This window comes from Chanos chanos, chromosome 1, assembly GCF_902362185.1.
Source record: "Chanos chanos chromosome 1, fChaCha1.1, whole genome shotgun sequence".
Classification (NCBI taxonomy): Eukaryota; Metazoa; Chordata; class Actinopteri; order Gonorynchiformes; family Chanidae; genus Chanos; species Chanos chanos.
This window is the reverse complement of record NC_044495.1, coordinates 27,202,676-27,229,992: the sequence shown is the minus strand read 5'-3', so window position 1 is coordinate 27,229,992 and position 27,317 is coordinate 27,202,676. Positions and strand designations below refer to the sequence as shown.

At 40.2% G+C, this 27,317-nt stretch overlaps 1 protein-coding gene across 4 annotated transcripts in view; it reads right to left on the bottom strand.

The window, feature by feature from the left end:
* Nucleotides 1-25,755, bottom strand: part of kcnc2 (potassium voltage-gated channel, Shaw-related subfamily, member 2) — a 46,033-nt gene extending 20,278 nt beyond the window's left edge. For all 4 annotated transcript variants that reach the window (XM_030778899.1, XM_030778914.1, XM_030778891.1 and 1 more), the window contains exon 1: nt 25,201-25,755. In XM_030778899.1, the coding sequence (XP_030634759.1) occupies nt 25,201-25,755 (555 nt within the window). The remainder of the gene's footprint in view (nt 1-25,200) is intronic.
* Between the last annotated feature and the right edge of the window lie 1,562 nt (nt 25,756-27,317).

The window sequence follows — 27,317 nt, the reverse complement described above, 5'->3', positions numbered from 1 at the left end:
AGAGGTTAATACGTTGTGAATCGCATGTAAAAATGTCTGACAGCATATGACAGTAACAAAAATAATGAAAGAGACTGAGAGCAAGCGGGACAATGAGGAAAAGTGAGAAAGACTGAAATTACAGCGTCCCTCTCTCTCATGTTACCCGTAGCCAGTAGTGAACCTCTGCGGTTGCCAGCATTTTGCCCTTGCCATGGTCCGCAGAATATCACCTTCCGTAACCAAAGCGCACGTTTCCTCTCTCCTGCTCTCTCTCCCAAATCTCCAGTGAACTCTGGATGGATCCTCCAAATAGCTGAAATAAATCCACCCAAAATGCCTCGTCTATCTCTGAGTCCTCTAAACTCGATGATTCCTGTAATTCCCAAATGAATGAAGGTCAGTGTTTCCTGAGGTTGGATGATAGATACAGACAGAAAGAGAGAGAAGTGCAGTAGTGAGGTACAGATAGAGAGAGGGACAGACAGATAGAGCAGTAATGAGGTACAGATAGCTGGAAAATAAGGTTGAGGGTTGAGATGCATTCTCCTCTCTGCTCTAATCTAACAAAAGTCATTCTTAAATTGCCACGAGTCCCAGACTTTACCTCTCAGGACAGATGAACTGGGAGACCTCTCGACAGATTGTCTTTTGTGTCCATTATGCTTCAACACACGGAGCTGTGCAAAATTACATGCATTCCATGACCTACATGTAAATACCACACACAAACACCCTACGCTCCTACTATATTATTACAGTGTCACCGTTCTCTGACACTAAGGCCCCAGCACTGTCTTTACAGAGGTCATGACTGACAATACAAGTGAGCTTATTGTAGCAGAGAGACTAGTGAGAGTGCTACAGTAAAAGATTACTCATTTTAAAATGAAAATGGTCTGTTTAATTTTGAGACTGATGCAGGTACTATATTAAGTTTAGGAAACAGAACATCTGGGATTAAGACATGACAACTAGATGAGATGGTCTCAGTGTCATTAAAACAAGCTGGACTAATGTGGTTGAGCAATACATTATGCGAATGAGGGAAAATCCAGGTTAGATCCCCAGCTTTTCAGATCCAACATGAGCCTTGTGGAAAATTACAAAAGCATACAGCAGCATCACCAAGGGGCTGACTTAAAATGAACCAAGCAGATTCAAGCTACTGATAGCCACACCTGAAATGAAGAGCAGCAGAGTCACTTTATTAACAAAGCGATGTACTGATGAGTCAATGAACTGTTCAGCTATAGCAGAATACACTAAAGCTTTGGTTCCTCAGGTCACTGTCACCTCCTTGAGATTCACAGAATGTCTGTAAGTCTGTACATCTCTAAACTTCAACTACAGCTTAATTGTGCTGGACGAACTTTACAGAGGTGTTAATTATATCTTAGATTTTCCAAACTGGAGAAATTTCTCTTAGCGGAATACTTACTGATGTAAAAATTACACTTACGTCTTAAACAGCTTTAATAATAAAAAAAAAAGATTTGTCAATGAAGAACATAAGAATTCTTACCTGCATTTTGCAGAGACACATTCTAGGTATCATTGTAATCTAATAGTATCTTATTCACCATGAATCTATACCTATACTCCCTCCCCACAGTGTGATTCATGTCAAAGACTGCATAGATCAGAATGATAATGAAGACTGTATCTGTGCAACATAAGAAACTGCAACACTCTGAATGAAGTATAATCAGGGCAAAAATGGTTTCTTTACATACCAAAATTGTTGTAGGTGTAAATTTCAATTTTGTGTCAATAATTCATCCCTCAAAGTACTTTTCTGCATCATTAATTTTACAAAATATAAGACACTATGAATAGTTTTTGGCCACCACATAAATCCACCAAAGCATTGAATTACAGTGATGTAAACAGCAGACTCAGACAACAGAGCAGCTGGCCTCAGAGTTGTTAGAAGCCTCCAAACATGACAGAGGCCAGAAGTGAGTGGTTGGTGAACATGCACAGAGACAACTTGCAAGCTTGAGCTTGGATCTAATTTAATGTGCACTGTTGGAAGAGAACCTTGTGAACAACCTGTGTGTGTGTGTGTGCACGCGCTCTGGGCAGTGGACAATTGTGACAGTTGAGGATGAGTGAGATCCTGTGGAGATGTAGTGCAGTGGTGGTGACCTGGTCAGCTCCAATGCCCGCCTGCTGTTCCAGCAGATTGGATCCAGATGACACATGTTGCTATTTCTGTCTTCACAGCATACCTACAGGTCTCCTGGGAGAAATGCTCTGTCACTGCTTAATGGCCGCCATTTTTTACCTCCATCAAAGTGAGCTATTTTTTTTTTTTGAGTTGATCAGATATTAAGTCCTTGTGTTAGAACACAACAGAATGAGGAAACAGTCAAAAACAGCAGGCCTCCAAGTCTAGAAATCAGTCTGTGTAATGAATATCTTTGACCTCACTGGGCTATGTCACAGGCTAAGCGTAACTAACGAAGTTAGCAGAGACTTTAGACTTAATCAGTGTCACAATGGCAGTTAAGAGCAATTTCAATCAACTTGGTTTTTTTCTCTTTTTAAAAATCACATCTTCGGCTACATTTGCATAAAAATTGGGGGGTTGAACATTGTGAGTGCAAAAATAGAGAAAATGATGGCAGTCTAGTTTAGCAATGAAGAATGACCAGTTATTACACAAGAGGTTTGAAGAATAGAGTGCTGTTGTAAATGGTAAATACAATAAAGCCACTGTTTCCAAAGCCCAATAAGTTGTGTGACAAAGAATTTATTTAGGTTTAAATGTGGTAATTTCAAAGAGGACACTGACAATGTAATAAATTACTCTCCTCTGTATAACATCTGTTATTATGTATGATCACAACTCATGGTTCATGAAGTAAAAAAAAATAGCCAGAGTAGAGATAAATCTAGGGAATAGCAACCATGATTTTTAAGTAATAAATTTCATTTTCTTTATTTTAGGCAACTTAGGCCTAAACATTTCACTCATTAGAAAATCCCACCAGTTGTAAGCAGTCTTGGCTGCAGATTAAAAAAATCCATTTGAGAGACTGGGTAATAAAATCTGATTTAATATTTAGAGTCCTACGCTCTTTGGATGACACAGGCTTTCAAAAAATTGTAGAGCGCATTCCTTATAGTAAACGGGAAAAAAATGAAAGACAGGAAGCAACCAACTCCCTCATTACAGCCCTGTGAGAAAATTGTCTCTGAGCTACCATTTGAGTCATAATGCAGGTCATCCTGGACACCACCTCTTCTGATCCCAGCAGCTTATCATAAGGCTCCAGGACCTTACAAACTTTTCGTCCAACAAGACTGTGTATGTTTTGTACAGAGACATGTTGGACAAAGCTAATGGATTTTATACATCCCAATAACTCTCACCTTGTACATACATCTCCTTGCCTCTTTGTAATCTGGCGTGATCATCATTCAAATGTAAATTTAACAACGGAGGTATACAGCGCTGTATTATTGTCACAAATCTTAAGCTCAACATCTGAGCCACGTTAGACAAGTTGTGGATTTTAAAGAGGAGTCTACGCTGTGTTTCGTAGAGCTCCCGCGATTTAGCTTGTTATGTATGCTTCAAAGACATAAATCTGCCACATCAGGTTAAGCATGGACAATCAATGTCACAAAGCTTTGGACTTGAACCCTGAATTTAACCCATAGATAGCTTGCTAATCTCACTATCGTACATCATAGGGCACAGTCTCACTTCTGGGATTGCTCGCCATGACAGCTCATTCTCTGTAATTTACTGTGGGAACGCTACACTTACCTTTATTTTTAGTGTCCAAATACACACCCAATGTCCTTGTTTCTTTAAATAGGTAGTTGGGCCTCCAGCTGCACTTGGTCAAAATTCAAATTAAGTTTTGATTGAAAGCAAAATCACTACTCAGGGGCTACTGTAAATTTTAAATGTACATTTATGCCTTTCAAAACACTTCAGTGATGTCTTGAAGTGTAATTGCAATGAGCTAAATCTGCCTGTACAAAACTGAAATGAACAAAGAGTCAGGTCACTAGTCATCAAGAGGATTATTCAAACACAAACAGTGTGTAGTAAACCAATGCCGAGGTTGTTCATACAGACAGAACTGTCTACGAATCACAAATATTAGATCCAAATCCACACTGTCTTGTCTCATATGACTGGTGACCGGAGGTTGAAACGTCCTTAGCATAAATCAGGGTTGTTATTATTAGCACTAGAGTTAGCATTAAACATGACAGAACACTATGAGACTGTTACTAAAACTCCTGTTACACTCTACAGTTGGTTAAACCGCAAATGTGACTTTTAATAAGCACTGATGTTTCCTGTATTTGAAGTTTTTCATATGTGGCTCCTAGACTCAGAAATACCTTGGGCTTCCCCATGCTCTACAATGTCCTTACTCTCAAGTAGACAGGAGTATGGAGTGTGGACAGAGCAGAATGTTTGTAGTGGCTGTGTGGACCCAAAAAACTGACTTCAGCTCTTTAACTTGATCCAACATCAAGACCTAGCATGCCTTTTTTCTACACCTAAAGTCTACACCTAAGTCTACGCCTAAAGTCTACATAAAAGAGAAAAGGCAGTAAATGGGATGAGAAAGAAAGAAAGAAAGAAAATTATGAGTAGGGACAAAGGAACATAAATGAATTTTGTGAACAAGACGCACACGTGTACATATTTGAGGAGTAATTGACTCTGCTGTCAGCAGTTGAACGAATAGTTCTATACGAGCATACTGGTTCCAATAAAAGACTTCCAACAACGAGGAAAAATGTAAATTGCCCCTGAATTATGTTTACAGACAGCAACACCTTTGTGGGTTTCCTGGCACACTCAAAATGTCAGAAATGTCTGTGGATCATTCATTTGGCTCACATACAGTGGGGTCAGCGGACTTCAGTTAGGCGGCCGTTTCCAGGAACATGGGGATACAGTCCTTGGGGCAGGAGCACTTCCCAAAATATCACTATTGCAAGGCAGAGGCTGCCAACCTTCATCAGGGAGCTACATCATTCCACACCCCCCAACTCTCAACCCCCAAAGCCCAGTAAAGCCACATTCACCATCACATTTCATCACATACTAGTACAATTGACAGACAAGCTGTTTATTCCAAGAATCTTTCATTCTCCACAAAGAGACATACCAAATAAAACAAACAACACAAAAATATTTTCCACCCACCCATGATAAGACTAAAGGCTAAAAAAGACACACGGTTTTGGCTGTTCAGTTTTAAGGGGGCAAACCTGGGGCACGTGCTCTGCTATCAAACTCACTAGGCAGCACTTCCGTCTCACCATGCCTGCCTGTAGAACATCAGAACTCAGATTCCTCCAGTGCCATGCTGCTGTATTTCGACAGAGTGGAACAGACGTGTCGTCTGACAGATCAAAGCACACACTCTGACAAGTTCAGCTAAGGAGGCCTCGGAACTGACAGAGGAGATTAGACAGCAAGCGAGGAGACGTCACAGCCCTTTCTTGATGGCCAGCGACCTCGTCCCTCAGCATTTGGCCAGATGATCATTTCTTTATTTATTTTTATGTCAGGCTTTGTTATTATTCAGATTTAGGCTGACGCTCAGACTCCTGTGGGCGCACTGGTAGCATGTGTGTGTATGTGTGTATCTCTCACTCTGTGTTTTTAACATATCTCTACTCATGTGACTGTAAGACCAGTGTGCTGAGGCTTGGCATAACACAGATGGTGTCAATGCAGGACCTCTCCCATGCCATCAGTCTCCTGCCGCTTATGTTACAGCCTAGATTCTTCAGTCGAGAGAGAAAGGAAGACAGAGAGCGAGGGAGAAAGCAAGGGAGAGTAAGAGAGAGACAGAGAACATGTCTCAGCACTGTGGCAGAAACAAAGAAAACATGGGGTTGGACACCCACATTGCAACCTAGATATTAAATAAAATCCCACCTCATTCCTTTCACTTCTGTTCATCCAACTGGCAAAAGGATTAGGGCACATTCGTTAAATCTGATTAAAGTCTCAGTCTAGCAAAATGCCGGAATACTTTACCAAAACAAAAAATTTTACAAAGTATTGTCCATTTGTGATAAAGTTGGAATGAAACAAAGAGAGACTGAGTGGAGTAGGACAGACATGGTGTGTAATACACGGAGACACAGATGGCCTTCCACTTGGTAAAACATCTCATTGGTTTTGATAGCCACTCAGACAAGAGTTGAGGGTTTCAGTGAGAGGCCCTCTAACAAGATTTTTCTCAGCACTGTGCTGAAGTGACTTCTAATGGACCTGAAGTCAGGCTTTGGCCATTACAATCAACTAACAACTGAATTGCATAATTACAAATGTTGGCATAGGGTGGCAGATTCAAGTACTCTACACTTAACAGGGTGTATTTATGCAAAGCCAAAAGAGAGCCTCAAAGAGAGAAAGAGATGTAGATGTTCAGCCTGATTGTTTTATGATATATGTAGTAATGCGTCATGCAGTGGATACAATGGGCAGTAAAACACTTTAAATGAGAAACACAGAGGATGGCTTATGCTTGTGTAATTACAATATTATAACATTTTCAGAAACACAAAAGTATGTGTATTTGTGTGTGTGTGTGTGTGTGTGTGTGCGTGTGTGCGTGGGGGGGGGGGGGGGGGGGGCAACAGGTTAAAACAAGTTACAAAAGTAATCAAAATTGACATTCAGTGTGATATATGCTAAGTTTGCTATGTCATATACACACTCGTCTTCTGTTTGATGACACTTGATAAAATTTGATCGGTGAGATTGTGCTCCTGGGCTTCGGTTACCACAAATGTGCAGCTTTTCTGCTGAAAGATGAGCTGTTTACATCAAAGCATGGTTGAATCAGCACCTGGACGTAAGCGATAACCTGGGTCATTCAGATAAGACTCCAGCTCCATGGTGAACTTTTTTGGTCACTTTCCCTCCCTGGAGATCTGAAGATCAGGGCTGATAGGGTTACACTGTGAAAGAGATGGAGGGTATTTTGGGGACATGTCTCAGAATGCAACCCTGTTGAGAGTTTGCCCAGTTCCTGAAAAATGATCTCCCGAAAAGATCCATCTCTTATGAAGCCAGACTGGCTTATCACTCAAGCACTTAGTGCCAACACAGAAAAGAACCACAAAAATGAAACACTTTATGAACAGCTTGGTTTGAGAACAGTAATTAACCTGCAGTCATTTGAATATCTATTTGTATAAGTTATCTATTTGTATAAGTTTGTACACTGATCTTTTACATACTGACATGGGCTGTTTAATGATCTGTTGTGCAATCTCTGGACTCTCCTCTAAAAAATTTAGAAAGACATATTTAAAACATACAGGGTGAATTCCACACATACTCACAGAAACAAGCAGTACATATATTTTTTATTCCATCAGTGAGACCAGGTAAATAATACCTAAGGTAGAAACCATACATGAAACCATTGTATAGGAGTGTCAGAACTCATCAGTTCTTTGGGGGTAAGAGATCTCGCCTGCTGTTTGTATTTTGAGCCTGTCTTTTTATTACCCCTGCATCACATAAATAACATCCCTGGAGAGGGCTCTGAAAACCCACATGGAAAGGTCATGGCACACTGTAGCATGTCTGTCAGCCAAAAACATTGGCAGGTACCACAGTGGGGGCCACCACAAGATCCTCAGTAGGTAGAGAGAGAGACAGACAGACAGAGAGCGACAGAGAGAGTTGTTTAGTTATATCTATACAAGTTTTCTTAACCCTGCATCATCTCCAATGCTCCCACAGCTCAGGGGACTTTCAGTGCTACCCTCAGTAACTTCACTGTAACTTCATGTTGAGTTTGAGTTGTTAAACACCAAGGAGCACAAACCTGCATGAATTGTCTCACACTTTTTTGATCAGCATGGTTCTCTCTCTGCTGGGGCTGGTTCATTTGCCCAGTGGAAGATTTGACTGTTTGAATGCCAGTCAGGAGACCCTTATCCTCTCCTAACTCCCAGAGGGGCTGTACTTGCCAGTTCAGATAAACAGCTCCTATTTGATTCCACTTTCTTTCATTTTGTTTTCTCCCTTGTCAAGATTTGATGGTTACATTCACTTGGGCTTTGAGATGTTGTTTTGGTCACCTGTCAGGAATAAGAGTAAGAGCCTTTGAGGTATATCAAACATTTACAGGGAGTGTTGTGAGCATGAGGTAATCTCCTGAGATTCGCTTACGGTGAAGATAAATATGGCATCCTTCAAATTCATTGGTACCAGTCCCTAAATGAAGATAGCTAGGCTGTTATAGTAAGGTACTACAAGGAAGCGGTCTAAAATAGCAAGCAAAAGAGCTTTCATACGTTCAGGTGAGGAAAAACATACAAAGTGGATGCTTAAAGTGAATACATAAAAGTGCTTAAGTTTTAGACAATGCCCATTGAGTTAAACACACTCTCAGTATTCAAGTCTAGCCTAAAAAGATACGCTACTTGTTTAGTTAAACTCATGGGTAGACATATTAAAGCTAGACATTCTTACCAAGGAGCAAAGAAAACTGGGGGCCAGTGAGAGTTCTCTGGTGAATTGGACTGTCAGTGTTATAACCATCGCATATGATTGGACGCATTACTATAGTGCACTGCCAGAGCAATTACATGCATCCCATCCTGTTCCATCCTTATCATACCCCTAACAGACTACCAGTGCCAGAACCGATAGTACCTGGCACCACCTAATTGCAGCCTCCCTGACCAGAAACATGTTATTCTGCACCCCTGTGTGCCCATGCACACATAATCTCAGTGAATCAAGGCTGCATATACCACCAGATACTCTGTCTTTGGAAACTGTCCACATGTGTACCAACGCTTCGCTTTCAGCTTCTAAACACCACTATGGCATCTTCCAAAAGCTTCAAAAAACATGAAGAATGAGTGACCAGTCCAACTCAACTTGTCTATCTACCTAACAATATTGTCATCAATTAAAGTCTCAAAAGCGCACCTCAGCTGGTCTAATTCTAATTTAACCCAAAGCCAGTCAGAAGGGAATGGATTCCACAATTTGAGTCTTTGTTCCTCTCAAAGATTCTCTCTATCTTAGTCAAAGGGAGTTTTTCCTTGTTATTGTCTTCTTAGGCTTGTTCACATGGGTCTCAGGCATGATACACTGTAAAGACAACTGTAATGAGTTTTGGTATAGTGTGTGCGGGAGTAGCTGGAGAACTCGTATCTGAATATAGCAGTCAATCACCAAAGTCATTCCTGGGTAATTTCAGTATTCTATGTTGTCAATAACTATCTGGGCATATTCTTACATATGACCCCAATCCAAGGGTTACATCCAAAAAATATTTTTCTTCTTTGTCAGACCACATGAATGGTGGCAGGAAAATTTAATCACCAACTCGTGTGCAAATGACATTGCAACAAGGGTATGTGAGAAATGGCTCATCGTGTGAGTCTTGAAACAGCCCAAGGCACTTTTCACTTTATCTCCATTAAGAGATTCTGGAGCTAATTAATCTGGTTTCATTTACATAAGGAATGTTTTCTTTTACTTGTGTTGTCTAGGGGGCAAGGCAATACTAAACGTGTGTGAAACTTGTGTCACTCCCCATATACTTTTAGTATGTGTACAAATTAGTGCTGAAAACCACATATGAGGAATGGTTTTAGGTAACACAGAAGATGTTTCATGACCTATTTTACAGAAGAGCTAAGAACTGTCCCCCTATGTTGTCAGTGAACACATTAACAAAGAACAATCTGAGAATGGAACAAGTGAGTACACATCCAACCTTGGAGACACCAACGTCCTCCACCAGAAGTGCCTTTTTTTTTTTTAACCATTTCTTAAACTAGTGGTCACTATTTTTTCATAGTATCTGAAGCTGTGGCTCAAACAAAATTCCTGAATGTTTGAGTCTCAAAGGAATACTATATAAACCACTCTGGCTTCAGCTAGTAGGAATTGCCTGTGACCTGTTCCTTCAAAGGTTGAGTCAGACTGTTTTCATCTTGCAGTCTCCAGTGGTGGAAGACTAGTGGAGCATAAAATGGAGTTGCCAGAAAACAGATCCAAAGTCAGGGTGTAAACCTCCTCAAAACTCTCTCGCACTCCCCTAAGGATGGGTGTCTACTTGGTCTGGATGACTGGTCCACATTTAAGTAGGACACCAGCCCTTACAACCAAAAGAGACTCAGTTTATACAGTCTTCCTAAAGATAAATGGAAATCCTTAATCTGGACACTGGGGTGCACATGTGTGAGAATGATACTCATTGCATGATTCTACAGAGCCAATAATTTCTTTCTGTGAGGAGGGAAACATACATTAAGGGTAACCTAACAACTTAATTTGCTATATGGATGACATTATAAGCCAAACTTGCAATTGGGAAAGAATATGATATATAATTTAAACATTCTATTGTAAAGATCTTTCAGAGGGTTAGATATTTTTTGCTCTTCAGCATGTCATCTGAAACAGTATAATTGTGCAAAAGAATTCTGCTAATTTTGCTGCAAATTTGTTCAAGATTGTGCGAAGAAGCACTTCATACTTGTGCCTCTGCACACAAAACAAACTTAATTATCACTCTACCAGACACTCTTGGCTGGATTAATGGAGTGTACATGATTAAACAACGTCTCATTCATAATTAGGAATTATTGGGAGCTCCTCACATTGCCGTGACTAAAAAATAATAATAATGCACGGAATGCATGCAAACAGGACATTTTGCCTCAATTACGAATAAGTAATCTAAAAATGTCTCAAGAGTTCTCCACATATTGCACAACCCTGGTCCAGCTCCAAATATGGTTCGGTCCAACTCTGAATCATGTGTATGGGCATGACTTCAGCATCTAGTTACAACACTGATAAATAAGGCAATAAAACATCAGCAGACGTGTGAAATTCCTCAATGTTATATCTAATTAAATGAACCTTACTGAAATTTCATTTAAAATCTTATTAAGGGTTTTTTTCCTTGTACAAGGGTGAGAAAATTCCAGTCTGCAGGTTGCCAACTTGACATGCAAGATTTTTTAACATTAAAGTAAAAAATAAAACTCTTAAGAAGGTGGGAGCATTGAGCTTCACGTGAACATGGATGGACTGGCTTTGATGAAAAAGTCTAATTTTGAACACAATTGCACCTCAAAACATCCTGAATTTGCTGTTTGTGCAGCACAGATTCTGTGGATAAATGTCAAAATTTTGAAGGATTTAGCTACACAGATAGCCAATGAGCTTAGAGCCGAGTTCATCTCTCTTTACAGGGGTTTCAGAAACTTAAACACTGTAAATTCTCAAATAAAAGCCAGGTCTAAAATAATGGTTAGGTCTCAAATTATAGCTGGGGGTGCCACCTGTTTGGGCAAATAAAGGCTGGTCCCAAATACGAAAAAAAAAAAAAAAAACCTACAGAAAGGCTCAAGTGGTGAATTCTTCATATCTCCACAGCATTATTTACATCAGTACATCAGGCAATTATGCTCTGTTGCTATTAGTTTCACAGTTTAGGCTAACAGAAATACCACACCGATAGTATTAGAGCTCACATGGATTGTGGTAACTGTAGGACTATGTGTGTTAATGGCCCATCATTAGTATTCAGGGACATCACTGCCAAAACTCTCTCTTTCCTATTTCCTATGTGTTATTTCATTATTTCTATGAGTTATTTCATAACAGCATGTCTTAATGGTATTTGGAAAAAGTAACGTAAGGGAAAAAATGTGTGATTTTAGATGGCATCGGTATGGTAGGGACATGTCGGCCGGTGAGCTGGAAACAGAGGAATAAATTTTACCTTTAAACCTGTCATTATTTCAGCCTGTTCCCATTTATTCTCCTTGATTAACAATAAAACAAATAGGTCACAGAATAATCAACACTAATCGATGTAAACATAGTAAATGATTACCAATTACATTTTGTGTTCTTTGTAAACTATTGCATCATTTGCAATATCCACAGATGGTTTGAATGTTGATAATTGTGCTCTTCATTCTGTCTCCAAATTCAGGTAATATTTGTACATTAAAATGATCCAAAAATTCTGCAGTTTGAATGGTCACGAAACATCCGCTTTTGTGCGGTCTGTGTGCTAAACTTTATTGTGCATTTCACATAAGCCAATGCAATATACAGATATGTATATTGCGTCAGCTTAATTGATCTGGTAATCACATCATCTGCACTTAAAAACTACACTTAAGTGCAGACGATGTGAGATGTGTTGCACCTGGTATCAGCACGTAAGAAGATCCATTCTCTCCAAAACTATGACCCACCAATGTAACAACCTCGCCTCCTCCCTCGCCAGTTTCAGCCATTCCGCGCTCAGCGTCGCTGGTTTACTAATCACCGGTCTGATCACTCTCCTCCTGCACACCTGCCCTCACTTTAGTTCGATTATACATCTCACTATTTAAACCTCTCCGTCGGATCAGTCATTGCAAAGTCTACACCTTCCCTGTGTCTACTGAGCTGTCTTGTGTTTCGTGTGCCAAAGTTGCCTAGTCTATCTGTTATCCCGTTTGCACTCTTTCTTTTGGCCTCCTGTTAACCCTGTTTGTGTTGAGCTTCTTTCTGTTTGTTTCATTTATCATTAAAGTCCTTCAGTTCTCCGCACTTGTGTCCAGCGCCGTTGTCCTTCCTGACAGCCAAGACCTACCTACAGTAGAATGATAGGCTGGAAGCTCTAAAAGCTGTTATGAGTTGCACCATCATCTTGTCAAATTCAGCAGACATTACATGATTAGACCTGGGCCTGGGTTTTCCTCTCCTTCCTTCCCTCTCCTCTGCCATTTAATGTAAGTAACTCTGTGATGACTGGTAACAGTTCATTCCTGATGTGATGTTGAAGGTTCTGATGTGTACACTTGTGTCAAAACAAGTTGATCTGTAAAGTGTCAGTTGTAAACTGGAATCTGTCTCCTGTACATTTCACGGCTTGACGTCAGAAGAAAACACTAATAAAATAGTAAGGCGTCAATGAGCGTAACTAAAATACACTTTGCCTCACAGCAAAGAGGAGACACTTACCTCGTAGTGATATGGCTTCCCTGAAGTAGTGAGAATATGCATGTGCCACACTGGGAAACATACAATGGCAAAATTTTGGCCACCGTAAAGATTTCATTTCAGTAAGCCAAGTGAGCGGTCCAAGTGGAGAAACTATTTGATGCACTACAGAACTGCTACCAAATTAACACCGGAAGATGGTGACATGCAGATCAGTTCACTGATTTAATCCATGGGAAAGGAGAGAGAAAATATATTCAAATCACTCATGTGCAAGAATGAGGATGCCCACAATTATTTCAAAACAGTGATTGAGAATTTTGATGAACATTTTATTCCCAGAGACACACTGTGTATTGGCACGATTATTTTCCCCAAAGACGCCTGAGAGAAGGTAAGACAATCAAAGCTTTTGTCAGAGGGCTTTATGAACTCCCTGAACATTGTGGTTTTGGAGATGTAAAAGACAAACAGAAGAATATAGCTCTGTTAAAAAAATAAGTATTCACCATGAAGAGGTGTTTTTAAAATAAAAATGATCTAATTTAACAAATAAAATGAAAATTATTCTTTGAAAATTATTTATTCAAAAAGAGGCTATGATGGCAAGCTCTCCAGGCCATGAGTCAGAATAACAGCCACAAATCATAATGCTTCCACCACCATGCTTCACAGGTGGTGACAGGTTTTTCTGGGGAAATGCTCTTTTTAGTGTTCACCAAACTTGACTTTTGGCATTGTGGCCAAAGAGCTTTGCCTTTGTGTCATCCATTCAGAGCACATTGTTCCAGCTGTCGTGATCTTCACCTAGGTGTTGTCTAGCACAGTTCAGTTGAGCATCTTTATTCTTTTTGAGAGCAGAGGCTTATCCTTCCATACTTTGCATGTAAGGCAATCTTTTGGGATGGCTGATTTACGTACTTTGACAATAGCTGAGGCAAGACTTGTGTGTAAATGCCTTCATGTAATCCTGAGGTTCTTGGAGACTTCCTGCTGCATGTTTATTGCAGTTCTTGGCCTGAATTTGGCAGGATGATCTGGCCTCGATAGATTTCCAGTGTTTTGAAGTTTTCTCCATTTGTAGATGATTTTTTGTAAAGGGGAGTGAATGACTACAATTTGCTTGGAAATGGCTTTAAAACCAATCACTGACACATAGGCATCAATAGTTTTCATTATGAGAGCCTCAGAGCTCTATAGATGTTTGCATGATGTAAGTCACACACCCCAATTGCTAAGACCTAACCAGATCACAGGTTGAGATTTATGAAAGGCAGTGCACTCCAACTGCACTCCAGTACCTAATGATATTCTAATCATTTGCATCTGTTTTGGTGCACCTGATTCTAATTTTAGGCATTTAATGCAATGACAAAGGTAGGGGTGTACTAACTTATTCCATACAGGGAAAGTGCATTTCTGTTGATTTAAAGAGTACAAATGAACATAAAATAAGATTTTTCAATGTTATTTTACCTTTTCATTGGTTGTACTTACTTTTTCACACCACTGTATGTAGAGAGAAATGTGCCCCTAACCAAACAGAATGGACTTTTGTTTAATCCTGGCTCAGCCACAGGGGGGTCAGTCCACACCAGAAAAGGTCCTTGTCATTCAAGATCAAGATCAAGGTCACAAATGTGTGATTTTGGTACTCTGGTAATTAGACATTCTATGCTGACATAGCAATGGGTAAAAAGGCCCTGTCCACACTAACCTGGGTAAATCTGAAAACACATCATTATTTCTCCGTTTAGCCCTTCCGTCCACACTTAAACAGCGCCCCCCCCCCCCCCCCGAAAATGATACTATTCGAAAATACTTTCTGAGGTGCATAAATTTGAAAACGCCGTGTTCACGTTGTAATGTGGACAGGGAAAACGGAGAGTTTCATAAAAGATGACATATGGTTGCCATGACACTGGCGAAAGTTTGTGCACCAGACACCAAATCAAACATGACAGGTGAAATGCAGTTATAGATCATCATACTGTACAATGCACATGCACTACTCCAACGTAGAAGACAATCTTTATATTTGCTGTGGTTTACAACCACAACAGCAGTTCAAACCCTACATGAAGCAGCAATTTTGGACGCAACCTGGCCAAACAACATACCCTGCCAGAAATGTCTCCCAAGATGCACTTAACTGTATGTAAACATATGTACATAAATGTATATAAACATGGCTGCTCCCAGTTAAGGAATTTAACATAATTTAGTGTAAATGGAATGGAACTTAAGTTTAGAATGTTGGAAACGTGCAAAAAAACTTGGGCTGGGGGGACCGCTGACATGTCAAAGAACTTAGGCATCAAAAGGTTACAGGGATTCTTGGCATGATTAACAATCTGCGTTGATATCTGCAGCTCAGCGCCATAGTACTTCAGGCACTTCAAGCGCTTCTGAAAGCAGATGTTGTCTGGTCATTGAGCAATGCGCCAGCTTGTATGTGTAAGTGCTTGCATTTTATAATGTGGCCAGGAATTGAAGAGAAAAAGCAAAGTGAGCCAGAGCTAGCTGTGTCAAATCAACAAGCCAACACAATGCAAAGAGCCACTGATGACTACTGAATTAGCTTCATGACTTTGACAGCACTTTGGAGCAGACATCTGTGAAGTCCATGGTCCACAGTCGTGGATTATTATTCGAGATTTTTTGATATAGCACACATGCCTGACACAATGAGCGGGAGAACTATCGGCAAATTAAAGAGCAGATTTGTGCATTTTGGCATTCCCGAAAATCCCTGCTCTAATATTCATTCATTCATTCATTTTCAAAGCTGCTTAACCTAATTAGAGTCGCGGGGTGCTGGAGCCTATCCCAGCGCTCATTGGGCGAAAGGCGGGGAAACACCCTGGACAGGTAGCCAGGCCATTGCAAGGCAGGCACACAGACAAACATACTCACGCACACATTCACACCGAGGGACAGTTTAGTGTCTCCAATTTGCCTGACCTGCATGTCTTTGGACTGTGGGAGTAAGCCATAACTCCCAGAAGGAAACCCACGCAGACACGGGGAGAACATGCAAACAAAAATTTACATCCGCAGAGGTCACCTTGTGACATCCAGGGTCACTTCTCACAATCTGGTGGGGAAGTTGAGAGAGCCACTCAGACAACAAAGAAAACCCTTAAGCATGATGACCCTCTCTTGGCCCTCCTCACCTGTTGAATGACACCAATTGGCCACATGCTGTAACCCGTCACAATTGTTCATGGGCTGTTAGCTATTAATGATGTTCCAGATTATTGCCTGGACACAAGATTGCCTGATCTGAAGAAAGTGGTTGAGAGTGACTGAAATGCCAAAGGGTCCTTTGTCCTCTACAACAACAGATGCCACAGGATGATTCCCTTGTCACCTCTTCAGCCTGGTGATTCCATGTGTGTGAAGCTCCACACTGACAATGGTTGGACAACTATGGGAACAGTGAAACATCAACCCAAACACTCCAGGTCATACTATGTGCAAACAGTACAAGGAGAATAAAGGAGAAATCGTAAACACCTCCAAGCCATATCTCAGGATGATTGCTCTGCTCAGGCTTCTCTTCGCCACATACCAGAAACTGAAGAGGAAATTCCCTCAGCCAATGTAAACGAGCCTGTGTCTGAGCCATGCCAAAATGGTTAGTTACCCACTTCAACACAAAACACTGAACACTGACCCTAGGAAAGAAGAGAAATGAATAAAAAGGGACCCAGACTTTAAGACAACACTTGGGACTAAAATTGGAGAAGATGTTCACATGTATAATGTTCAAGTTTACAAGAATTCATATTCATATTCTCAGTAGGAATATTGTTCATGTTTTAGCAACGAAAGCCTTAGAAGTACTGTATTGTTTATGGTTACGAACTGAAAGAAATGTAATATGCATCAGAAATTGCATTGCTTGACATTTGGGAGTTTGTTATATTTGCTGGGAAATAAACTTTCGAGAGGGAGGGATAAGATGACTGGTGATAGTTTATGCCTTACGACCTGTACACTTGTATTGAAACACAAGTTGTTTAGTGAAGTGCTGGTTTCAAAATGGAATCTGTCTCCTGTGCATTTCATGACAAACTCCACTAGAAAACAACAAAGATAATTTTATGGTTAAGTTTGCTTCAGTATAGAGTAATTATTGTTTTATATTTCTGGTCATATCAGTTTTTACAATAAATATATGCTTTGGTGTCTGGTTTGTTTAGGTCCTTTTGTGCATAGTTTACAGGTTTTTGTGTGTGTTTTGAATGTAGTTTGTTTTTCAACCAAGACACCTATTCAACAGCAGTTTCCATTCTGTACCACCTGAATCTACTTGTGATAAACATTGACATTTACTTTCCCATACTTTGAGCACTTGCTAAATCATGTCTTAGGGTACTGAATCTTGTGATCCGGGAACTTGGTTATCTATGAGCATTATTTTACTGATTAGCTTAATGCTATTATTTACTACATATTAAGGCTGTTGAAGAGTTATTCTGAATCATTTCCAGGGTCAGTGTTCAGAGTTCTGAGCTATAAATAAAGTTGTTCAGGGTAACTAAATTTTTGGCTGTATTCTGATTGGCAGGTAAGGCTATGGCCGTAGTTTAGATATATTAGTATTCAGCCTAATATTCATCATGAACCATTAACTAGAATTTCTTCAAACCTTTGGCACAACAACTCTTTCTGAAGCAAAATGAACCTGACTGAAGATCCATCACACAGCTGGTTAGTGTCCATCTGTCTATAACATTGTCATATAAATACACATTTATCACTCTATTTTAATGTGAATGTGTAATGTGGATAATATTAGATTATTTGATCCTTACAAATGTTAGAATTTTAAAAAAGACTGGGAGCCAATGCAAAAGTCAGTGCATCCTCAAAATATTAGTTGCATGACAGCTCTGCACCATAACCTTTTAGTGGCAGGAGCTCTGATACTCCGCATGACTCTAGACAAGTCCCCCAGAATGCTCACAATCTTAGTCAGTTTTATTTTCAGCAAGTGACATCTTTCTCAGTTCTAGACGATGTGCATACACTTTCTTCCTTAGGTTGCCCTCATTCTGATCCATTAGGTAATTAAGTGAAACATTTTATGGGTGGTACCCACTAGCTGATTGCTTGGTCAGTCATACATTTCAAAACGTGACATTTGTAAACATTTGTTAAGAAAACGTTTGTTAAGAAAAAAAAATCCATAGTTTCGTAGTCATGACATGTAAGCCCATACTTTTCTCATTCTCTTGAATGAACATCAACAAATACTCCCTTTTCAGCTCCTTAATCATTTTATTTCTGGCTAGTTCTTAAAGACTGACACTGACATAAAACAATCCCCTACATCATAACAAGTCTTTTTATTGTACATTTGTACAGCTTAATTGACAAGTACTTCAATTATGTTAGTAGTAGGGTATTATTTAGTATTTGAAATTCTGAGGTCAATTATGATTTGAGATATGTTAGCATGGGGTTAAACTCATTTTAATGATGATGTGTAATGATTAAGTTCTGCCAGATTTTGATTGCTGAGTAAATCAGACCTGAAAATGCTATAATTTCCCCACCATGGTCAGGAAAGCAGGAAGTACTGCACACTTTCATGTACTTTAAATCAGTTTGAAGTGGCACATGGTCAATACATATGTATTCATTTTCCCCTCAGTTTCTCAGATCTACAAAGAGAAAAGTCTGGTTTTGATACATCAATTCTTAGTATATTCTTGTTGGGTGTTCAAAAAGCAAATGTAACAGTGTGTATGTCTATATAATGATTATCAGCAAGAAATTCACTCACTAACTGCACTAAATGCTTTGAAGAAGCTTTGTTTACCTCCATGCTCTGAACTAGCACACATTTATCCTGTCTGGTCAGCACAGGACTTCAGAGTTTGTTTTCATTTTAAACATGCCCAGAAGCTACCACATAAACTCTAATTGGGCCATGCAGCCTGAATGGCTGCATTAAACAGTTCACATTCTTTTTAAGTTGTGCCTTTGAGCTCCACTGAAATGATCAGCAGGCAAGTTGAAAGCAATAGGGGTTCAGATAGGGGAATAACCAGCAGTGCAATTAGCATTTGACAAAAGCAGAAGCCAGAGAGGAAACAGTAACCTCCCACGACAGGAGGCCAGCATTTCAGATCAGACAGATGAATTCACTTCTTTATGTTTGCGGCCTCAAATGATCAGTTCATCTAATAATGAGACCCACTCCCACTAAGCAAGGACATAAAATATCAACTTTAACTGCTGAAGCTACAAGGAGGCCTTAACCACCATAAAATGTTCACATCGCCTTTTCTGGATCCTCAAATTAAACTTCCACTTCCACAAATTCAAATGATGTAGTAGATATGCAGATTTAAGGCAGCTCACAGTGGCAGAATGGGAGCAAGGATCATAAATATCATCCATCCTAAAAATGACCCCACAGAACAATCGTTACTGAAGATGACAGGTACAGAGACTGACTGAAATTACTGAAACAAATTGCCTGGCCCAATTTTAATCCTGTCCAAAGATAGCCAGTTGGAAAGCATTGCTGAAAGACTATCAACTTGTAACAAGTTTAAAAATCACATTCTAATACATGTATGCAAGAGCTAAGGAAGTCTTGGTTTGATAAGGTGTGTTTAAATCAGTCCACTGTACTGTGAGCAAATAGTCTTGTCTTTACAATGAATTAAAGAGCATCCAGAATGCAGAATTCCTCCCAGACAAATAGCATAAAGGCACTTGTGTAAAATGCAGTGTAGCTCAAAATATGAGGTCCTACCTGGAAGGTCTGATATGTCACATGGAAGTTTAAGTGCATTCTGTGCCAACAAACTGTACGTGCATATCAGGCACCTAGTGGAGTGCAAGCTTATATAGTCCAAATTACACATTTTACCCTTCAGGGTGTCGAGACTGGGATGCAGGTAGTGAGATGGGGTGATCAAAGGGTGCTAGTGTAAACCTGGCATAAGTTCACAAATCAAGTCAGTGAGGTCAATTCTGTTCCTAGTACTAGATATGCTACTGGAACAGTCTTCAGCCATGATACCTGATACTATATGGCTTATGTATCTGAACACATTAGTGTGAGGATAGATACAATTCTACAGAATATAAAAAATCAACCAGCAATATTTAGCCCTCATCTCAGCAGTAAGAATAAGCAGGATTAGCCCAAATGCACTCTCCTCTCCTACTGTTTCATTTACATTAATGCTGTCTGGATTTGGTTGTCATGTATTCATGTGGCTAAATGAAGTGGCATTGTTTAGTGCTTTTTGAGATCCTCTCCAAAGGAATTGGTCTGACTCTTTCTCACCCCAAACACATGATCTCATGCCAAGACTGGGCACTCTGATTTCCAAACATTCAACTGATGTGAATCTATTAAGGTGTGCATGCGTTACTACATTCATACATATTCAAAATGCATAACATGCTCAAATCATACGTAAAAATAAATTAGAAACTGTCAGTAATTAAATGACCCTACCCTGAGTTTCAGATTGTCTGACTTTGCTTTGATAGGCTCCAGTTTCACGTGGATGCCAGCAGTGAACCAGCCATTTCCCAGCAGCCATCACTTGTCATGTCCTTCTGATGTGATGATGGCCCTCATTATTTTAATTCTCACGGTGGCTGTCAGGATGTGCCATCCTGTGTGAGTGTGTTGGGCTTATTTAAACTGTGATGAGCTAAGTGATATTTACGGTCGAAGCCGAGAGGCGTAGGATGACTGAAAACATGAGCAGGATGAATCAGTAAATTGCATCTTTGTTCCTCACCCTCACATGTCTGCTGTCTCACTGACACCTGTGAGACTCTTACATGCTTTTGCTGCTACTTCCCTTTCACTGACGACTGGCTGCAATGATGCTCAGATACATCCTTCTGTCACTACCATAACAAACTATGACCCACATGTCAAACTACACAGAACATTTGGATATTTAAATACATCAGTGACACACTATATAGACACTGTAATATGTTTCTTGCCTGTACAATGCAGTATGACACTGTGCATACAAATTTATCAGCAGTTACACTGTATCATAATTTTAAACATAAGACATTGTAAGAGAACTTGCACAACACTTTATGCACTTTGTATACACATAGTCTGTTCCAAGCTTTCTAAGAATGTACTGCATAATTCCATTTGTATATTTCCTGAACATAACATATAGCACCTTTCCAGCGAACAGGAAAACATTTTAATTTGTCTATTTTTGCCCTGCTAGTTAATGTAGCTAGCATGGTGTTAGGGGTACTTTCATTGTGGGAATGTAATTAATGTAATGTAATTGACACGTTAACATAATGAAACATGTGTGTGCCTTAAATAATAGAGTTGCTTGTTAAATGTTAAGCTGCTAATAGGCATGTGATGGCAGAATACTTATTTTTCCTCAAATTAAAGAACTGGACCAAATACTGTGTTTGTGTGTCTCGTTCACCCTATACGAATGAGAGGAAAGTGTAGCATTATACATGCCAGCTAATCTTATAACAGCATACAAGCATTGTTATAACTTTTCAAGTGATGTTACTTCATTTGAACCTGCAAAAAGGCCTGGTTAACGCATTTCAAGCAGTGATGATCAATGTCAGTACCAGTTATAACTGACGTTACAATAAGAGCAAATGAATGCAAGATAATAACACAAAATATTTGTTATGAAGACCTCATAATGCCTTATAGCAATTCTACCATAACTTGATTTAAAAGCACTTTGCTATAAGTTGTTATGACGTATGCAGTGGTGTGTGTTTCTTGCATGTTTGTTACAAAACACTAAGTATGAAGAGTTCATAATGAATTACACAGGTTCTGTTACAATGTCCTGTGGATATAGTTATGAAAAAAGTACGACTGCTGATAAATTCCTGTATCAAACGTTGTAATGCTTTATTTATGCATTACATGGTGAAGGTCTTAAAATACCTAAACAAAGCTTATTGTCTTGAAAATACATCTATCAATTTATTGTGCATATGGTATTCATAGAAATATTCCTATAATATGGTATAGTCATAAAATATGGTATTAAATATTCTGTATTAACAAAACTTTCATCTGTGAGTAAACAACTATAATTTACTAGATACTGTGAGATCCGTGTGTTAAGATTACGGACTGTTTTTTAAACCATTGGATGTTGTGCAGAAAGGGAAAGCAGGAGTGACTGACAGGAGAGATTAGAGTGACTGGTAGTGGCCAAACATGCCCAGTGGTGTACTATCTCTGCCCACACATGTGTAGCCATTGCCCTGCTCAGTGGCTCTTAATGGGGCTGGTGGGAGGTGGGGGGGGGGGGCTGCATGTGCTTAAGACTTCGTTACTGTGCAGCCCTCTTTTTTTTTTTTTTTTTTTTCACCACATTCAAATGTAACACGTCACCCTTGCATGTCTATGTGGCAGAAATCCCCCACTGAAAACAAAGATCAGCCCTTGATCCTACTAACAAGAGCTCCATCAAACTCCCCACACAACACAAACATCTCAAAACATCTACACTGCTGCTCAAGAGAGCAAGTAAAACTTGGATGAGCATGCAAAGGGAAATGGCCTTCACTGCATGTATCTGTAAACACCTTCTCACCCTCACCCCCTACTCTTGTTTTGTAGCACACTATAAGGTTATGTTACAAGGTAGACATGGATGGAGGAGGTGGGAGTGTCATGGTTGAGCAATTCTGAGATCAATCGGTTTTCATGGACCAGGCAGTGTTCAATGAACGAGGCAAGGCATGAGCAATGGAGTTGCCATGACAACAGGCTCTGCTCTGCCTGCTTTGGGTAACATCTTCAGGCGTGTGGTGGTGCCCAGACGGCGTGGGTTTAACCTCTTAAGTGGCAGAAGCAAGCTCAGTCTCAGATGGGCTAATGGATATTTAAACTAGGCCTTGAGAATCAGAAGCTGTGAGACCACAAACATGGAAAACTAAATAATTTGTTAGGTTTACCATCACAGTCCCAGTCTCGTAAACTACAGACACAAAAGGAAAGAAAGAATAAAACGCACATTAACAAAGGACTTCCATTGTTGTTAACATTAAGAGAAGCAGTGTTTTTTCAGGGAACAGTAAATGGATTTCTGTATACAGATCAAATCAGACACATACATACGCCTAATAACTCATATTTCCCCCACTATATTGCTAAATTGCACATCCAGGTCACTAACATAGAGGAGTTCAACTTCTGCGGTATCCTCAATGATCAACCACCCACCTCAGAACAACTCACTGAGAGAGCAAGTTAAGAAGACCAGATCACAGCAAACATGTCCTAACACAGACTGAGTAAAATCCAGGCAGACACTGAGAGCCAACACTGAATCCCCTCCTGAAAGACAGTAATTAACTACATACTTTATATGACACAGCTGACACATCTTTAACTCTCCATCAGTAGACAGAGTGTTTTAGGGATTTTCAGCTCATGAGGCTTTGACCACATGAAACACATTCAGACTCAGTGTCTTTCTCTGTCTTAAAAATGCGAAAGTTGTGTGCCATGGTTAAGTATGCTGTAAAAATCTTCCATGCTTCTTCTGTACTACCGTGACAGGAAGACTAGAGGACGTATGGGAAAGGAGCCCAAACAGGTAAGAGTTGAGCATTGTCTAACGTACGTGAAGGTGAGTAAAGTGGTCTGAGAAGGTGAGCTGAGTTTATTTTGCCATAGCCCTGGTAATGGGAGGTAGTATGTTCAATGTTCCATTAACTGTTTTAACGCTTGGATTATGGATAATTACAGGATTTCTTATCCCATAACACAAAGGTAACCATGAGCTCCTCTGACACCCATAAACTGAGTGGGACTCTTTTGGCATTTGCACTTCACTTTGTCAGAATGATTGAAAAACACTGTGGTGAGGCTGGAACAAAAGGGGCCCTGTGTCTCTCTTTCTGTATGTGTATTTGTATGTGTGTGCATACACATGTGCAAATACGTGTGTTTATGTGTGCGGCACAAGGTCAAACTGCACTACCTCCACAGCCTTGTTAAAAATGTAGATGGCAGACAAAGCCCTGGATTACATGGCTGGGGAACAATTAATAATTGATTAGATCAACAGCCAATACAGAGACTCCCTGTCTCCTCTCTTGATTTGTCTCTCTAGGTGTGAATGAATCAAAATTCGTTTACCATTATGCCAAGACTTGCATGCAATTTTCTGGTACGCACAGACTAAAATAGTCTATTCTTTTTCAGATTTCACAGTCTGTAAAGGAAATGAATGAACTTGTTTTGTTTAGTCCCTACGCTAAGGCAAAATGTACTGCTTTTCTTCAAATAAGATCTGTCAGACTGAGTCTTGCAACCCTCAGAAAAGCTATTTTGAGGCCTAATATTGAGAGATAGGTGAATGGCTATGCAGAATATAAGAAAGTTAGACAAATGGAAGATGTTACTTGGAGACATTTAATTCTTGGGCAGTGATTAGATGCACAGTGACATCAGAGCTGCAGAGCTGCAATCCTCCAATCCTATGTACATGTACTCCATTATTCACAGTCAAACCTCATAAACGAAATACCCAGGGGTATTTCACACTATTATGTTATGCGTGGTATGTTGAATACATCATTCTTGTAAGATTTTGGTATCTGTAGTGGGCTCATTTTATTGGAGAAATGTATAGGATTTTAGGTCATGTCATTAATGCTGCAACTGGAAGTGTGGAGAAAATGCAGACATAAAGACAATACTTACTCATTGCCTCCAGGAACTTCAGCTTATAGCCTACTCCTTTTAGTTATTGCTAACGCGAGGATTGTAATTATGTTATTGTATGGTTAATGCGAATTTCTTAAACGCAGATTTCTTAACCTGAAGGAAAATGAACTTAATGAACTGCGCATGATCACTGTTTCGTGTATTTTACCCAGATTAATATCAAATTTAACAAGCTAACTGACAAACCAACTCAATAAATGAACGAATGAACAAATGAATAAGAACAGGACCAAAGAATGAAAGAATTTACAAATGTAATAGCTGTAAACGTAAGTGATAAATAGAGTATTATCCTGAAATTTTAAGACATGTCCAAACAGGTAGGCCTACGCAGAACTAAGATTCTCTGTTTCCTTTGATCATGAATGGAAGGCACACACTCTTCAGACCAACAAGCGCCCATATTAATCTGAACAGGGAAGCAAAGAAAAACTTTTGGGGGGAGCTTGAGAAAATCGGCTCTGACGCGGCAGAGCGCCCTTACCCTCGCAGCTCTGGAGGAGTAGGGATCCTCGAATAGATTCCATATCACTGGTTGCCACTTTTTCCAACGGCTTAAACTGCCGTCGGCTGAGACTACGTCTTCTATGCCCAATCTTTTGCCTATCTCGTCGTCCTCGTCATTGTCCACATTCATCTCAAACACGTCAAGCGCTTCCTCTGCGTCTCTGTGCTGCCTGTAGGTCATCCAACAGCAGGGCTCCACGTCCGTCTCATCGATACCCCAGAAGGACAGTTCTTCCTCGAAAAGCGGACCACAGACATCTGCCGGGCAGTGAAGTTTCCCGGTCCTGTAGTAGTTGAGCACATAGGCAAAGACGCCTGGATGGCGGTCGAAAAAGTATTCGTTGTTTCGTGCGTTGTATTCGATGAAGCCAGGAACTTGTTGCAGCTGATCCAAAACCGACTCGATATCAGATTCCGAGGCAAGGAGGGCAAGTCGCGTTCCCGGCAAAGTCTTCAGAGTGGTCCGATAGGTTTCGTGCCTGGTTCCCCCAACGTTGAGGATTATCCTCTCGTTGTCATCAAACTTGCCCATCGCTCTGGGTAAGACATGACTTGAAGAAAGTATCGAGAGCGTGGAGAGTTAACTGCAAGCACAGTGCACACCCAGTCCGCTCAAAATGTCACAAGAGACCGCTTTAGAGGGAATGGAGCGAAGTTACCCCGCGTTAAATCGAAGGCTGTCCTTTTAAGTGGCTATGCTATGGCAGAAGTGTAGAACCTACTTTAAGCGGGGAAAGCGTGCCAAACCCGCCGCGCTCTTCGAGCGAGTAATCTAGTCTAGCTCCACATAAAGGCGGCACTGGTGTGTGTGCCTTTATTAGTCTCTCTCCTGTCCACTCCACTCCCTACTCGGACAGGTGAAGTCAAACGGAACGACAGCTCTTCCCTCTATTGATCCGTCACCTTCAGCGTCGTGGCCTTTCGCCCTCGCCATAACCAAGGGCTTTGAATACCAAACAAGCACAATCTAGCTCCCCCGGTTGTGCCTGTGTCTTCTGGAACAGCGTCAAGGGCACACCCTTTCTCTTCTCCAAGAGACCACGGCGCTCTTTGTTGTCACTGCATATCAGACTCTCTCTCACATGTCGCTTATTCTGAGGCGTTTAATCTCAGGGCACATAACATTATCATTTTAAACTAACGGATACTACATCGATGTTTAGGTGGACAATACTTAATCACTGCACGTTAACATCAATGTATATGTATTTGGGCGACAAAAAAACTCCGAAATGGGGAATACGTTTTAAATCGTTGAAGCGGAACATTTTGATATTTTTTGTGAGATTTCAAATAGGTTTCCAAATTTTCAAATATGTTTCTAAACGTATTCTGATAAAACTTTTTAGTGTCCTCATTTTATTCTACCAGTCAACTACGCTTACATGAGTGAGCTGTCCGTTCAGCACCACAAAACATGGTAAAAGATTCCGTTTAACTGTCTTCTTTATTTATCATAGTAGGCGCGCTGGTTTCGTGCTTTCGCGTGGTAAGTACATCGTATGGCTGTTTTCTTATACCCCACAACTTGTGACATAATAGGCTACTAACGATGTAGAAATATCTGAACTGAAATGTGGACATCAAAACTTATTTTCGGGTGATTCTGTTTGAACCAAGAAAGAAAGAAAGAAAATTTTGATAAAAGGGCAGCAAACGTACAGTTTGCTGAAACGTGCGGAAATATTCACAGAGAAAAAAAACTTAAGCTTCACCAAAGATCGTAACTGTCACTTGACGAGGTGCAGGTAAAAAAAATGTTTGAGCTGCAGTTTTAAAATCCACTTGAAAATATACAGAGGTAAGCCGTTTAATTACGCACATGAAATCTCCCTATTGAGACGAAACAGTGCTAATTTATCATTGAACTGTGCTTGTTTTAAAGACCAGGCAAAGAGACTAATTGCTTTTAGATCACAAAAATACCAAAAATAATAGATAGGCTGGGGATTTTGACAGGCTCTGTGAACAGGGTAACGCACAACTCTTAGTCAAATACGCGTGTGTGGGTCAGCGGCACGCATATAAAAAGGACAGAGAGCCTCACTGCCGACCAAGTCTTAATGGGGTAATTCATTACGTTTGGCGGTGGCA